At 29.9% G+C, this 14,319-nt stretch overlaps 1 protein-coding gene across 1 annotated transcript in view; it reads right to left on the reverse strand.

Moving 5' to 3' along the window:
- Window positions 1–14,319, reverse strand: part of LOC107694983 (A disintegrin and metalloproteinase with thrombospondin motifs 20-like) — a 139,308-nt gene that overhangs the window by 26,242 nt on the left and 98,747 nt on the right. The window contains exons 34-35 of the mRNA XM_016494735.1: window positions 11,408–11,569; window positions 9,657–9,842 (exon numbers count right to left, since the gene is read on the reverse strand). Coding sequence (XP_016350221.1) covers window positions 9,657–9,842; window positions 11,408–11,569 — 348 coding nt within the window. The remainder of the gene's footprint in view (window positions 1–9,656; window positions 9,843–11,407; window positions 11,570–14,319) is intronic.

The following is a 14,319-nucleotide window of genomic DNA, read 5'->3' on the forward strand; positions in this document are numbered from 1 at the left end:
ATTCAGAGACCAGATATAATTTTTAATATTTTTTTACTAGTGGGTGCAGGACACTATAGTTCATTTATGTAAGTGAGGATAGCAAAATAAAGTAAACTGTGACAAATCATATCCAAAAATTCTTCATACAGTGGACTACCAGTAAAATTTATACAAATTTGGGACCAAAAATTATTCAGACTGAGTCTGGGAAAAAACATTGAAGTTGAGGTTTGCATGAAGCTGGGTGACAGCATGCCCAGGAGACTATATGCTGTCATTAAGGCTACGGGTCACCCGACAAAGTATTGATAGTTGTGTAAATACTGTCATACTAACAGTTGTCTGAATTATTTTGGTTGATTGTAATCTATTACATACCTTTCTATCAAAGTTATCTAACATTATCAAGCTGAATTTGTTCTGACACAGTTTAACTCTGTGTTCTTGTCATATTTTATTACCATGTTCTAAACCATAGCGAATAAACTGTGATAATGTGAGAAATGTTGAAGGTGTCTGAATAAATTTTGGTTTGACTGTATCTATTTGATAAATGAAGTTAACCAACTAACATTATACATACCCTTTTGGTTTCTGTACCCAATATTTTAAAAATGTACAAATGCAATAACAATATTGGTATCGGTACTCGGTAGTACCAAAAATAAAAGTATCGGTATCGGGCGAGTACTGGAAAAAGTGGTATCGGTGCATCCCTAATATATTTTGAAAATATTTACATGTATATATTTATATTCATATAAATTATATCACATATAAATATATTTAATATATAAACGTAACATATTTTTCTTAAATATATACATGTATGTGTGTGTGTTTATATATACATAATAAATATACACAATACACACTCATATATATATTATGTAAACAAAAACCTTTATTTTGGATGTGATTAATTGCGATTAATCATTTGACAGCACTAATATATATATATATAGAGAGATTGACAGATAGACAATATATGCAATTTAGATTTTATAAAAATATAGATTTTTTAATACTACAAAGAGTAATCAAAATGATTGTCATTTTGACATTGATGAATAAATTACATATATTGCATATTTAAATGTTTTAATAGATAAAATAAATTGTAATTTTAGTTAAAATGTTAGCAATTTTGTTGTGCTTTGTGTTTTTATTAGTATTGTCATTAATTGTGTCTATATAGTTTTATTCATTTTTATTTCACTTTCAGTTTAGAAATATTTAATTTTAAGTAACCTTTTTTTTTTACTGGTTTTAGTTGCTGTTTATGATAATAACCATGATAATTACCGAGCGTAATTAATGCTGACTGAAAACTTGGACAGACACAAAAAAACGTGCGTGAAATCAGAGTCGATTCTCCATATGGATCACATTATAATTATAATATAATATAATCACAAATCAGCACTGGCTTCTAATCAAATCACAACATCGTACAGATTCAGGGCCATGTCCTGCTTTAATTACAGCCTAATTGCCATAAACTAAAGATGGACTGCATAAGAACATGAATATGTTTCTGCACTAACTTTCCCCAGTCAGTTCAACATTACAACACGAGGGTTTTAATTCGTTTCCAGGAGAATAAAACGGACTTCATTAGGCTTTTGGCTGAAGCTCATGATGGTTTAAATCTGTTTTGACTGGAACAATAAAGTTGAGTTGATTATAAGTTGGCAACGCTGGACCCTCATCAAGACGCAACAAAAACCAGACGCACTTTCTGGTAAGTGTTTCTACTCAAAATCTGCTTTTCTCTCATAATAAAGGCAGTTTATTTATTATCACAAGTAAAATTGGTTAAGGTAAATATTGCTTTCTCTTAGTTGCTTGTATTCTTCTCATTTCACATCTTAAATGAATAAATGTAGAGTTTATCATCACAATGAGGTAAGTTACCATGTTTTAACAATACCAATAAACTACATCATAATACTGCAATCAATCATCAATGTAAAGAGAATAAATAACATTACTGGTGCTTATAAACACATAAATACAGCTAGTTTTGCTATGAAATTCAACAAACGTGAATCTCGCTGTCATACTCATAATAAAACATAATAGAAATCTCACATACAAACATCAAAAAGCCAAACATCTCTAGTCACATGACTTCCTGCGGTCATTAGGTCGAGGGCTTTCTGGGTAAATTCAGACAACGGCTGCATCATTAGAGAGCACTGACATGATGATTTATGAGGGACGAGCCACAAACGAACCCAAATGATGGAATAATCATTTGCGGCCCCCGTCTCAGAGAGAATATTAGCAATAATCAGAAAACTGAAACAGGTGTTTAAGGGTGTTTGGTGTAGATCAGAGCCAGTGCTGGAAATGAGTTTATAAAGGTCGTTTGAGTTTATTATAGTTAACTAAAACTGAAACCAAAACCACTGAAACAACAACAACAACAAAACATAGATGAAATAAAGTAAATGTTAAAATAAAATATACAACTGAAATAAAGTACAATAAAAAAACTTTTCATTTCAGCAAAAGCATAACTAAAATAAAACTAAAATTGAAATTTATAATAATAATAATAATAATAATAATAAAACAAAAACTACAAAAAATTACAAAAACACACAACAAAATTACTAAAACAAACTAGAATTTAATTGAAAAAGGAAAACTGAATATTATTAATATTTCAGAATATTAATAAAAACTAATTAAACTAATAAAAACAATAGTCATTTATTTGTTTGTTAACACCACATCAGCAGCAAAGCTTATTTCTGTGGCAAACTTAGAGTTGTAGAATTTTATTATGTCTAGAAATATATTACTAATGTATTACTTATTACTTTTTTGTCTAAAAATTTTATTATTTCTAAAATGTTATTTCCAAATATTTTATTACTAATGCAATATGTTATTATTGCATTATTACATCTAAAATTCTATTCATTGTTAATTTTTCTAACATCTAAAATGTTATTAATTGCTCAATTTTATTACATCTAAAATGTTTGTTCTAAAGGTGTTTAATATTAAATATTTTATTACTTTAAAATTATTTTATTTTATTAATCTTTATTCTCTTGAAGATTTCATGCAATAACAATAGTTTCCTACAAAAACATAAAACAGCAATTATATAATTATATCTAGCAATTATATAAGCTCTTTAAGTTTGCTATTTGATAGAATCAAAGAAGGAAAATTTTGTGTAAAAAAAGACCATTAATGAAAGTTAGAGACCAAAAACGAAAAAATGACTAAATTGCATCACCATGAAACACTCTTCTGATTGAAGTCAATGGATTTGTAGCATTCTCTGCTAAATGCTTTCTACTAAGGACAAAACATTACAATGTTTTATTTCTGTTATTGAGAGAGAATTTGCAATGAAACACAAGGATGTTATAAACACAAATACAGAGAACAGAAATCAAATGCCGTCTCTCTTAAAGAAATGCAGCACTGCTTTATAATCAAATCACCACATTATAAACCATGCTGTGCTTTAATTACACCGCCTGATCGCCGTAAACGGCACAAGAACGTAAATACATTTCTGTATCAACATTCAACATAACACCACACATTTTATGTGATCTGAAAGTGTGCCTTTTGCTGGACTCAAACGAGTGTGTGTCGTTTCTAAACAGCGAGAGGGAAATCCGAAGAGGCGTTTAAGTGCAATCTGAAACCCACGATGATTACGAGGCTGTTCTAGGGTTTTTCTGCTCTATAAACACTGTTTTAACTCTCAGATGAAGGACTCTGGCCAGCTCTGATTAATATCAGCCAATGTTGCTGTAAAAGCCAAACGCATTACAGCCGAGCCATTAGCCAAATGATTCCCAGCTGCAGCGACCCGCCGCTTCTCTTCTATAAACCTTCAAGAAAACATCGTAAAACTCACAAGACGCAAGGCCTTTTCTGGCACTTCGCAGGATTTCATGAAGCACATTAATGTCTCCGTAAACAGCAGAATGTGTCTAAAATGAAGTTGGATTTTATTTCTATAAGCTGTGAAGCTAAACGCGTATCTCACATAAACATGCTTATGAATAATTGCCTTTAATAGTTTCCATATCTTTTCTTAATGCATGATCCTGCCAAATTAAAATTACGATCAAAGTGGCTCGACTTGAATTACATCTCACATCATATATCACACTAATATATATTTTATATCAAAATATGAAATATTACATACTATTACATGACTGATGCATATATATTAAAATAATCCATCTAAAAGGGTTTTAAACAGCATTTTGATAATCATTTTATTTTATGCAGCTTTATTGAGCTTTTATTAATTGAGAAACTTGAATCTTTAGGCTTGCATTATATATATATATATATAAATGTGAAATATTGCATAATATTACATGACCAGTGCATATATATTAAAGCTTGCATTACTCCATCTAAAATGGTTTTAAACAGCATTTTGATAATTATTTTGTTATTTTATGCCGTTTTTTTGAGCTTATATTAATTGAGAGACTTGATTTGAAATGTCATTAAGCTTGAATTATATATTAAAACATGAAATATAACTTAACTTCGATGCAGATCTACTAAAATACTCCATCTAAAACAATTTTAAACAGCATTTTGATACTTATTTTATAATTTTATGCAGCTTTATTGAGTTTGATTTGAATCATGTCTATGAGCTTGCCTTATATATTACATAAATATATATTTACATATTATAATGTGAAATATTGTTACATGATTGATGCATAGCTAAAATTCATCACTAAAACTGTTAAAAAGCATTTTGATGATATATATGATATATATGATTAAAAATGGTAAATAATTAGTGCTGTCAAACGATTAATCGCGATTAATCGCATCCAAAGTAAAAGTTTTTGTTTACATAATATATGTGTGTGTACTGTGTTTATATATTATGTATATATAAAGACACACATACTGTATATATTTTGTATTTACATATATATATTTATATTCATATCATTTATATTATATATAAATATATTTAATATATAAACGTAACATTTTTCTGAAATATATACATGCATGTGTGTATGTATTTATATATACATAATAAATATACACAGTACACAAACATATATTATGTAAACAAAAACCTTTATTTTGGATGTGATTAATCGTTTGACTCCACTATAAATAATACATGAATTAAGAATTACAGCAGCTAAAATAAAAACTTTCCCCATTTTTTCCATATATATTCATTCATACACATATTAACCAAAAAGAATGTCGATAAAAGCTCAATGAACATAGAAACCCCTTCAGATGTGGCTAAAACCCCAACAGACTAAGAAAACAACACAAGCATTCACAACCTTTATGTATTTTAATCATTTTTACAGTGTGAAATAGTTCTGGAACAAACTGAGTGGGACGTTCAGTTGAACATATTTATGAGAAAAACAAAATCATACATCATCATGAGTGATGAGAGAACAGAGAGAAAGAAACCAGAACAAGATGAACAGAAACAACGACGAGAAACCAGCGGATCAGAAGAGAAATGAACTGCTTGATCGCTTCATAATGAAGATTGAGACAAATATACAGTCACTTTATGATTCAAAACACAATCAAACAAGACATTTGCATATAAAAGCTGCAGCACTGAATCTCCGGCTGTAAACAAATAAATAAAACAATCCTTCGAAACTATTAGAAATGGCCAGACAATCGATCAAACATACGGCATAAAAGAGGTATTTGTGTTCTGAAACTTAAGAAATATTACTAAAAATATAGAATAATGTGACGTATTTGTATAAAACTCATTCAGATGGCAATTAATTCACTGCGAACTAGGTTTAATTACCGAACACGAAAATTTGCAACTTTTCTCCTTTTTTTTCCTCTATAAAAATAATATACAAATTTCCCATGTCAATCAATCACCGTCTGAATAAGTCGATAGGTTGTGGGTTTATTATGGTAGTTGATAAAATAAGAGCTAAAATGCTCTCAAGGTTTCGTTTGCAGAAACCGACTGCAACCTTAACGATAACGACGCATGAAGTCAAATTCTGAGTAACAATGATACAAAAAAAAACTCAGCGCTACATTAGACAAACAATGAAGTAGATAGTAACTTAGTGATTCAATCCTAATTAGCACCAAATCTCAGTGTTGATACCTGATGACGAGCAGTACAAACGTATCACTCGTTAACCCTCTTAATGCATTTTGACACGTAAAAACTTTTTTAAAAACGTAGTTTTTAGTAAGGGAATGAAACTTTGCAAATGCTTTAGGACCCTTAAAATACACATAATTTGGGGTTTTTTCCTGATTTTTTACAATTATCTTTTAAGAGATATAACACGTTTCGTGTTCGGGTCATTTTTGACCCGGGTATTTATGGAGCACCCCTAAGTGTCAAAAATACTTACCAATGAAATTATATTAGTGTCTGAAAACTTTTGTGAAATATATTTCACCTTTTCTCCATATCTCACATACTTCTGGGACTGAATTTTGTTGATAAACATGAATATGTACGTCTATTGGTAAAACACTGCAGCGTGAAAAATGTATCACTTTTTAAAACCAGGAAGTGAAAGTTTATGCAATTAAAATGAATTTATCTAATTTGAAAACATTTCAGAGTAATATTTAGGTTGTTTTGTTAGAAATAAATATGAAGGTTTCATAAATGTGGGCTGTTTTGGAGAAATCATGAGTTATGAATTAAAAGGAATTAAATTCCATTCACTTCAATGCAGTTAAAACTGTTAATATAATTCTCAGATTGCACGTTTTTATACATTTCATACAATGATATATTCATATATAACTTCTCATCAATATTGTAAAAAAAATATATAGTTATTTTGCATCATAGTTTTTTTGGTGTGGTTCATGCGTCATTTGACATTTCAAAGAATTTCTCGATTTTTAATTAATAAAACATTTGTAAAAGCAGTAATAACAGAAACATTTTTTTCATATTTACTCATTAATAAGAAGTCATTGATCAAACACAATATGGTTTTAGTTGAAAAATATTCAGTTTTATGAAATAAGATGTTGAATGCATTATGAGGGTTAGACGAGGCTGAAATCTTTGGTCGTTTGATTTTATTACATTTCTGCTTTATTACATTTTGCGAGTGCATTTTGAGACAAAGACTGAACGATGAGGTATTTCTTTCATTTGTCATTTATCAAGTTTTCCTTGAGTGTTTCAGTCCACGTCGAAGTGTCGCAATCGCTTGTCAAACTAACTAAAGTGTGGTTATTTATACTTGGATATGTTTATATCCTGCAGCCACGATTTCTGTTGAAAAACATAAAACTGCAGATCTTCCAAAAACTAATTTCACATCGTGATCAAAATAAAAACAAAGCACTAACAAAAATTATTTTCCTCTGTACAAGTCAACGTCACGAGCACCAGTTTGAAATATTAAATAATATAAGACGAATTGATGATTTTAAAAATACTCATTCTGTACAAAGATACAAATATAATATACAATAAGTGGCTGCTGGGTAATTGTCATAATAATAATAATTCAAATATTAAACTCTTATACACAAATATACACTTGTGTTTTTAGATTACAGCTCAAACGAGTACAAATAAAATTGCACGATTTATTTCTCTTTTTTTCAGACACGCTTCCTCTAATTCATAGAGCGTGCGAACATGTTTTTAATCACTGTTTTTAATCTGCTTAGGTGGCCCGAAGATTCACTGCAAAAAAATTTGTTTTTTTTCTTGTTTCCAGTACAAAATATTCTTAAATCAAGATGCATTTACTGGAGATATTCAGACTTGCTTTCTGCAAAATGCACCAAAATTAAGTGAATTTTCGCTTAAAACCAGAGGCGGACACTAGTGAAGTATTTTTACTCTGCTGTAAAAGTACTTTTCAAGTGTCAGTACTTTATCAGAGTGTTTTTCTTTAGAAAACTTTACTTCACAACATTCCAAGGCATAATATTGCACTTTTTTACTGCACCACATTTCATATTAAATATTATTTAATACTTAATTACATTAGAAATCTATTACTTTCTTTCTTTTACTCAAGTAAAAGTAATTCAAAGATTTACTTGTGTACAAGAAAGTACTACATTTTTAATGTTCTTAAGTATGAAAGGTAAAACAAACAACAACTTTTATTTATGAAATGTAGTGCAGTAAAAAGTAAGATATTGTGCTTTGGAATGTAGTGAAGTAAAAGTTTTCCAAAGAAAAACACTCTGATAAACTACAGATACTTTTAAATGTACTTGAGTAAAGTAAAAATACTTCACTACTGTCCGCCTCTGACTTAAAACAAGAACAAACACCTACCAATGGATTCAGGAAAGTATTTTATTTATTTTTATTTTTTTTTGTATTTATTTATTTTTAAAGCAAATTGGTTCAGAATGGGTTCAGAAAAATATATTTTTTATTTTTTAAATTTTAAAATGTTGGTTTTTAAATGTAGGTTTTTTTTTTAATGTGTATATTTATTTATTTACTACTTAATTTTAAGCAAAAACTGATTTCATTTTGATGCATTTTTTAGAAAACAAGACTTAATACCTAAAGTAATTTTGCGTTTCGTGTAAATGCATGTTGGTTTAAGAATATTTAGATATTTGCATTGGAAAACAAGACAAAATACTGAGGAGGAACATCATTTTGACTTTGATTCTAAACAAAATGGTAAACAGCTGCGGCCGGTTGCATAAAAGGTTTAGACTAGTCTTAAAAGTCAGTCATCTAATTTTGTTCTTTAAGACTGGTTGAGATTTTAAAAATTCGGTTACATAAAAACGTAGATTAGTCTACTGGTTAACTGCTAGTTTGTTCTTAAGAAACTGTCTTAAAGGGTTATTAGTTCACCCAAAAATGAAAATTCTGTCATTAATTACTCACCCTCATGTCGTTTCAAACCCGTAAGACCTTCGTTCATCTTCGGAACACAAATGAAGATATTTGTGATGGAATCTGAGAGCTGTCTGACCCTCCCATAGACAGCAATGCAACTGAAATGTTCCCAAGTGCAGAAACGTAGCAAGGAGATCTGTAAAATAATCCATGTGACATCAGGGGTTCATCCGCAATTATACGAAGCTCCGATCATACTTTTTGTGTGCAAAAGAAAGAAAAAAAATTACTTTATTCAACAATTCGTCTCCTCCACATCACCCTGCTGCCATTTTGGAGAATATCAGCTGGAAGTAAACAGCATACGCTGTTCTGTGTCAGCTGCGTCACACGGATACGCTGTTTCCATTCAGATCAAATCACAATATTCTCGTAGCTTCATAAAATTACGGTTGAACCCCTGATGTCACATTAATTATTTTACAGATCTCCTTGCTGCGTTTCTGGACTTGGGAACATTTCAGTTGTGTTCCTGTCTATGGGAGGGTCAGGCAGCTCTCAGATTCCATCAAAAATATCTTCATTTGTGTTCCGAAGATGAACGAAGGTCTTACGGGTTTGAAACGACATGAGGGTGAGTAATTAATGACAGAATTTTTGGGTGAACTTTCCCTTTAACATAGAGACTAAGTGAATGTAACCGGCTCCTGATCTTTGGTGTTTGTGAGAGAGGTCTGGGCGTGCTTTTAACTGAACGTGAACCCTGTTTGGGCGTGTCTTTGGGCGTCTGATGGACAGACAGACAGACAGACACACAGACAGCTGCTATCTATCGTACCGGCTTCCACGCTCGTCTGTGCCATGAAACAGCGGCGGCAGCGGCGGCGCAGGGCTGGCCGTTACACTGCTCCACATCGGCCGGTTTGTCCAGAGCGTCGCAGCTGTGCTCGTTTAACCTCTGACCGCTCGGACGCTGACAGACCACCAGACGCGTGCGCTGACCGCCGCCACACGAGCGTGAGCACTACAGGACAGAGAGAAAGAGACACTCCACCATCAGCACTTCAGCTTCTCAACTCATAAACCAGGCAGAAGAGACTCCAGTACAGTTTATCCTGTCGCTAAGCTAAAGGTGCAATACTCAAATACTCATCAAGAACATAAATAATGAGTTAAACAGTCATTTCATAATTAATTTATCTATATTTATGATACTCTTACTCAATGCTGATTGAATTTTATTTAATTTTTACAATCAATAATCCTCTTGTTGAACATTTTGGATTGTAAAATAATAAAATATTATTTATAATAATACATTTTATTATTATAATACAATTATAATTTATTAATTGATAATCAACAGAAATAATATTATTATTATTTCCACTCAAAATAATGAAAAATAAGTCTTCCTTTTAATGAATTAATCATATATAATATTTACAATCAGTATTGCTGTTGACTTATACTGAGCATTGTGGATTATATAAAAAATACAAAATTATTGTAATAATTAATACAAATAATAATTAAAATGCATTATTATGCAAATATTCTCAAAATGATATTGTTATTAAATAAATATAATTTATCAATATAATAAGAAATATGAAAACATAAATATAATCATATTTATTAATAGTCCTTATTGAAACTTGTTTCGGTACTGAATTACTGAAATGTAATATTTATAATCAATACTTTTCTTGAGTTGTTGAACACATTGTGGATTATAAAATAATACTCAATTATTTTAATAATTTTAAAAATAATATTTAAAATATATTATTACTATTATTACTTAAAATAATTATTTAAAACTAGTGCTGTCAAACAATTAATCGCATCCAAAATAAAAGTTTTTTTTTACATAATATATGAGTGTGTACTTTGTATATTTTTTATGTATATATAAATACACACACATGCATGTATGTATTTCAGAAAATATGTAATATTTATATAATAAATATATGTATTTATTTATAATTTAAATTATACGGATATAAATATAGACGTAAATACATGTATATATTTTCAAAATATATACTGTATGTGTGTGTATTTATATATACATAATAAATATACAAAGTACACACTCATATATTATGTCAACAAAAACTTTTATTTTGGATGCGATTAATCGTTTGACAGCACTAGTTAAAACATATTAAATAAATATAATAAATGTTAACAGAAATATTAATAGTCGACAGATTTGTTTTGGTAATGAATAAATAATATTATTAAATATTACTGAATTAAATAATATTATTTAATATTTATAATCAACGTGTCTCTTGACTCGTTAAACATTGTGGAATACAAAATAATACACAATTATTTTAATAATGAATAAAACTAAATTAATTAAAATAAATTATAATTGTATTATTACAAATACTATCATATAAACTAATTACGAATTATTTAAAAATAAACATAATATTATATGGATATTACAATGAATAATAATTATAATGATTCTATTAACTTTAAGTCATGTTCATTGTAATGTTAATGTAGTGTTAATTATGTTAACAATAAATGAGCACTCTCTGAATGCACAGGTAATGTGTGTCTGACCTGTCCCCAGACGCCGTAGTTCCAGTGTGGACAGGGTCCGGAGTCGCAGCTCTTGGATTGGTCGGGTTTGACTCTCTCGTCGCAGTGATTGGTGCTGCGTCCGTCTGCGTCCTGACAAACCACGACCCGCCGCTGGAAGCCGCCTTCACACGAGCTGGAGCACTGAGCTCAAACACAAGACACCAGCATCTACTGTCAAACCAAAAATTACTCAGACACCACATATCATTTTTGATATGTGACCCTGGACCACAAAACCAGTCATAAGGGTCAATTTTTTGAAATTGAGATTTATGCATCATCTGAAAGCTGATAAATAAGCTTTCCATTGATGTATGGTTTGTTAGGATAGGACAATATTTGGCCGAGATACAACTATTTTAAAATCTGGAATCTGAGGGTGCAAAAAAATCAAAATATTGAGAAAATCATCTTTAAAGTTGTTCAAATTAAGTTCTTAGCAATGCATATTACTAATCAAAAATTACGTTTTGATATATTTACGGTAGGAAATTTATTAAATATCTTCATGGAACATGATCTTTACTTAATATCCTAATGATTTTTGGCATAGAAGAAAAATCTATAATTTTGACCCATACAATGTATTGTTGGCTATTGCTACAAATATACCCCAGCGACTTAAGACTGCTTTTGTGCTGCAGGGTCACATTTTTTTCTAGCGGGTGCAGGACACTATAGTTCATTTATGTAAGTGAGGATAGCAAAATAAAGTGAACTGTGACATATTATACTTCATACAGTGGACTACCAGTAAAATCTGGGATCAAAAATGATTCAGACACTTTGACCTGAGCATGTTCTGCTGAAGTGTTTTTCTTTAATTGCTAATGCGAGCTTTTTACACCACAGACTGAAGAAAATGAAGCATTGCTTGGTGTTTAGTTGAGCTAAATTGGTATTATCTAATCGTGTGGCTGAATTTAACAGCTGACAGCTATTCAACCGAATTCATTCCATACCTTTCTATCAAAGTTATCTGATATTATCAAGATTAATTTGTTCTTATATTTTATTAGCATTTTCTAAACTGTAGTGAATAAACTGTGATAATGTGAGAAATGTTGAAGGTTTGACTGTATGTCAATTTCCCTTTGGGGATTAATAAAGTTTATTCAATCCTATATATTGCATAAAGAAAATGAAGCCTCATTATGCATAAAAAAATATTTTTATTTAATAAAAAAAGTCATAACTTAATATTTTCCCAATATATTGTATCTGATCAGCAACTTCTCATTAATGAGTGAATGTTTTTTTTTTTTTTTTTATGTTATTACTGCATTTACCTCTTTTGATTAATAAATAAAATGTAGATAATCTTTGAAATTTCAAATTACACATGAACACAAAAAACTATGATGCAAAATAACTATATATTTTTTACAATATTGATGAGAAATTGTATTTGAATATATTATTGTATAACATTTATAAAAATATATAATCTGAGAATTACCAATATTAATCCCTTTGGAATTAATGGAATTTAATTAAATTTAATTAAAGTGATGATTTTTTTATGCTGCAGTGGTTCATCAATAGATGCACATATTTATATTTATCAACAAAAATCAGTCCCAAAAGTGTTTTAGATATGTGAAAAAAGGCTAAATATATTTTACAACAGTTTTTAGACACTAATATAACTTAATAGATAAGTATTTTTGACACATAGGGGTGCTCCATACATACCCGGGTCAAAAATGACCCGAACACGAAATGTGTTATATCTCTTAAAAAATAACTGTCAAAAATCTGAAAAAAATGAATGATGTATATTTAGAGGGTCTTAACATATTTGCAAAGTTTCATTGCCTCACTAAAAACTATGCAGTTTTAAGACATTTTTATGTATTTAGTTTGGGTCAAAACAGACCCGAATGCATTATTTTTTTGCATTATGAAATTATTTCAATGCCAGTTCAACACATTTCACCTCTAATTCTCAGTACTGTAATATGAAAAACACATTGCATCAGTGATTGAGCAATATATTGTAATGAATCTGTATCTGTTGAGTCATTATCGTTCAGAGCCGTTAAAGGACTCATTTTCTCACATAGCTATCAGCGGGAGGTTGACGTCACATGACTTTCTATACGAGTTTGTGTTCCTCCGGCAAAACACGCCTCTTTACAGCCTGTATTACATGGCATTATCTTCCTACAATCCACAAACCACACTAATAAAGTCCAGTATGAAAGCCTCACACACTCTGGAACTCATCCAATCCCAGCATGCATCAGTGCTCGCAGCAGCGGATCAAAGCTAATGGGCACATGTGCTAATGAAGGAAATTGCAGTCAGATGACAGAGAGCATGAAATATGAAACGTTGGACTAAAGCAAACAGACTGTGATTGTGTAAGAGGATCCACACACGCATGTACTGCTCGCAAAACACACGTGAGACGGAGAACAAGCTCAGCGGACATTAATAATGATCATGCGCTCAATCTGTCAATGCAGTAATAAAATGGCATCATAATATGTAGATTTGATCTTAAGTAGATATTTTAGTCATGTCGTAATTTTAGGGATGCACTGATATTAAAATTCTGGCTGATACAATAAGCAGTTATGTTATGGCCAATATCTGATAAATAAATGATTTGCATATAAAAATATTTAACATGTATAAATAAATATATATATAGATATATAATTATATTTTTAATAATAATAAAAATACTACTACTACGAATAATAATAATAACAATAATATTTTTCCATTATAAATAAAGAAATTAAATATTAAAATTATTTTGTATATTAAAAATCTATACTATTTTGACTAAATAATTAATATTTATTAATAAATAAAACACCACACACACACACGCTTATTAATTAATAATATTAATATTTTTAACAAGAATTATTTTAATA

Source organism: Sinocyclocheilus anshuiensis, unplaced genomic scaffold (assembly GCF_001515605.1).
Source record: "Sinocyclocheilus anshuiensis isolate Anshui unplaced genomic scaffold, SAMN03320099.WGS_v1.1 scaffold923, whole genome shotgun sequence".
Taxonomy (NCBI): domain Eukaryota; kingdom Metazoa; phylum Chordata; class Actinopteri; order Cypriniformes; family Cyprinidae; genus Sinocyclocheilus; species Sinocyclocheilus anshuiensis.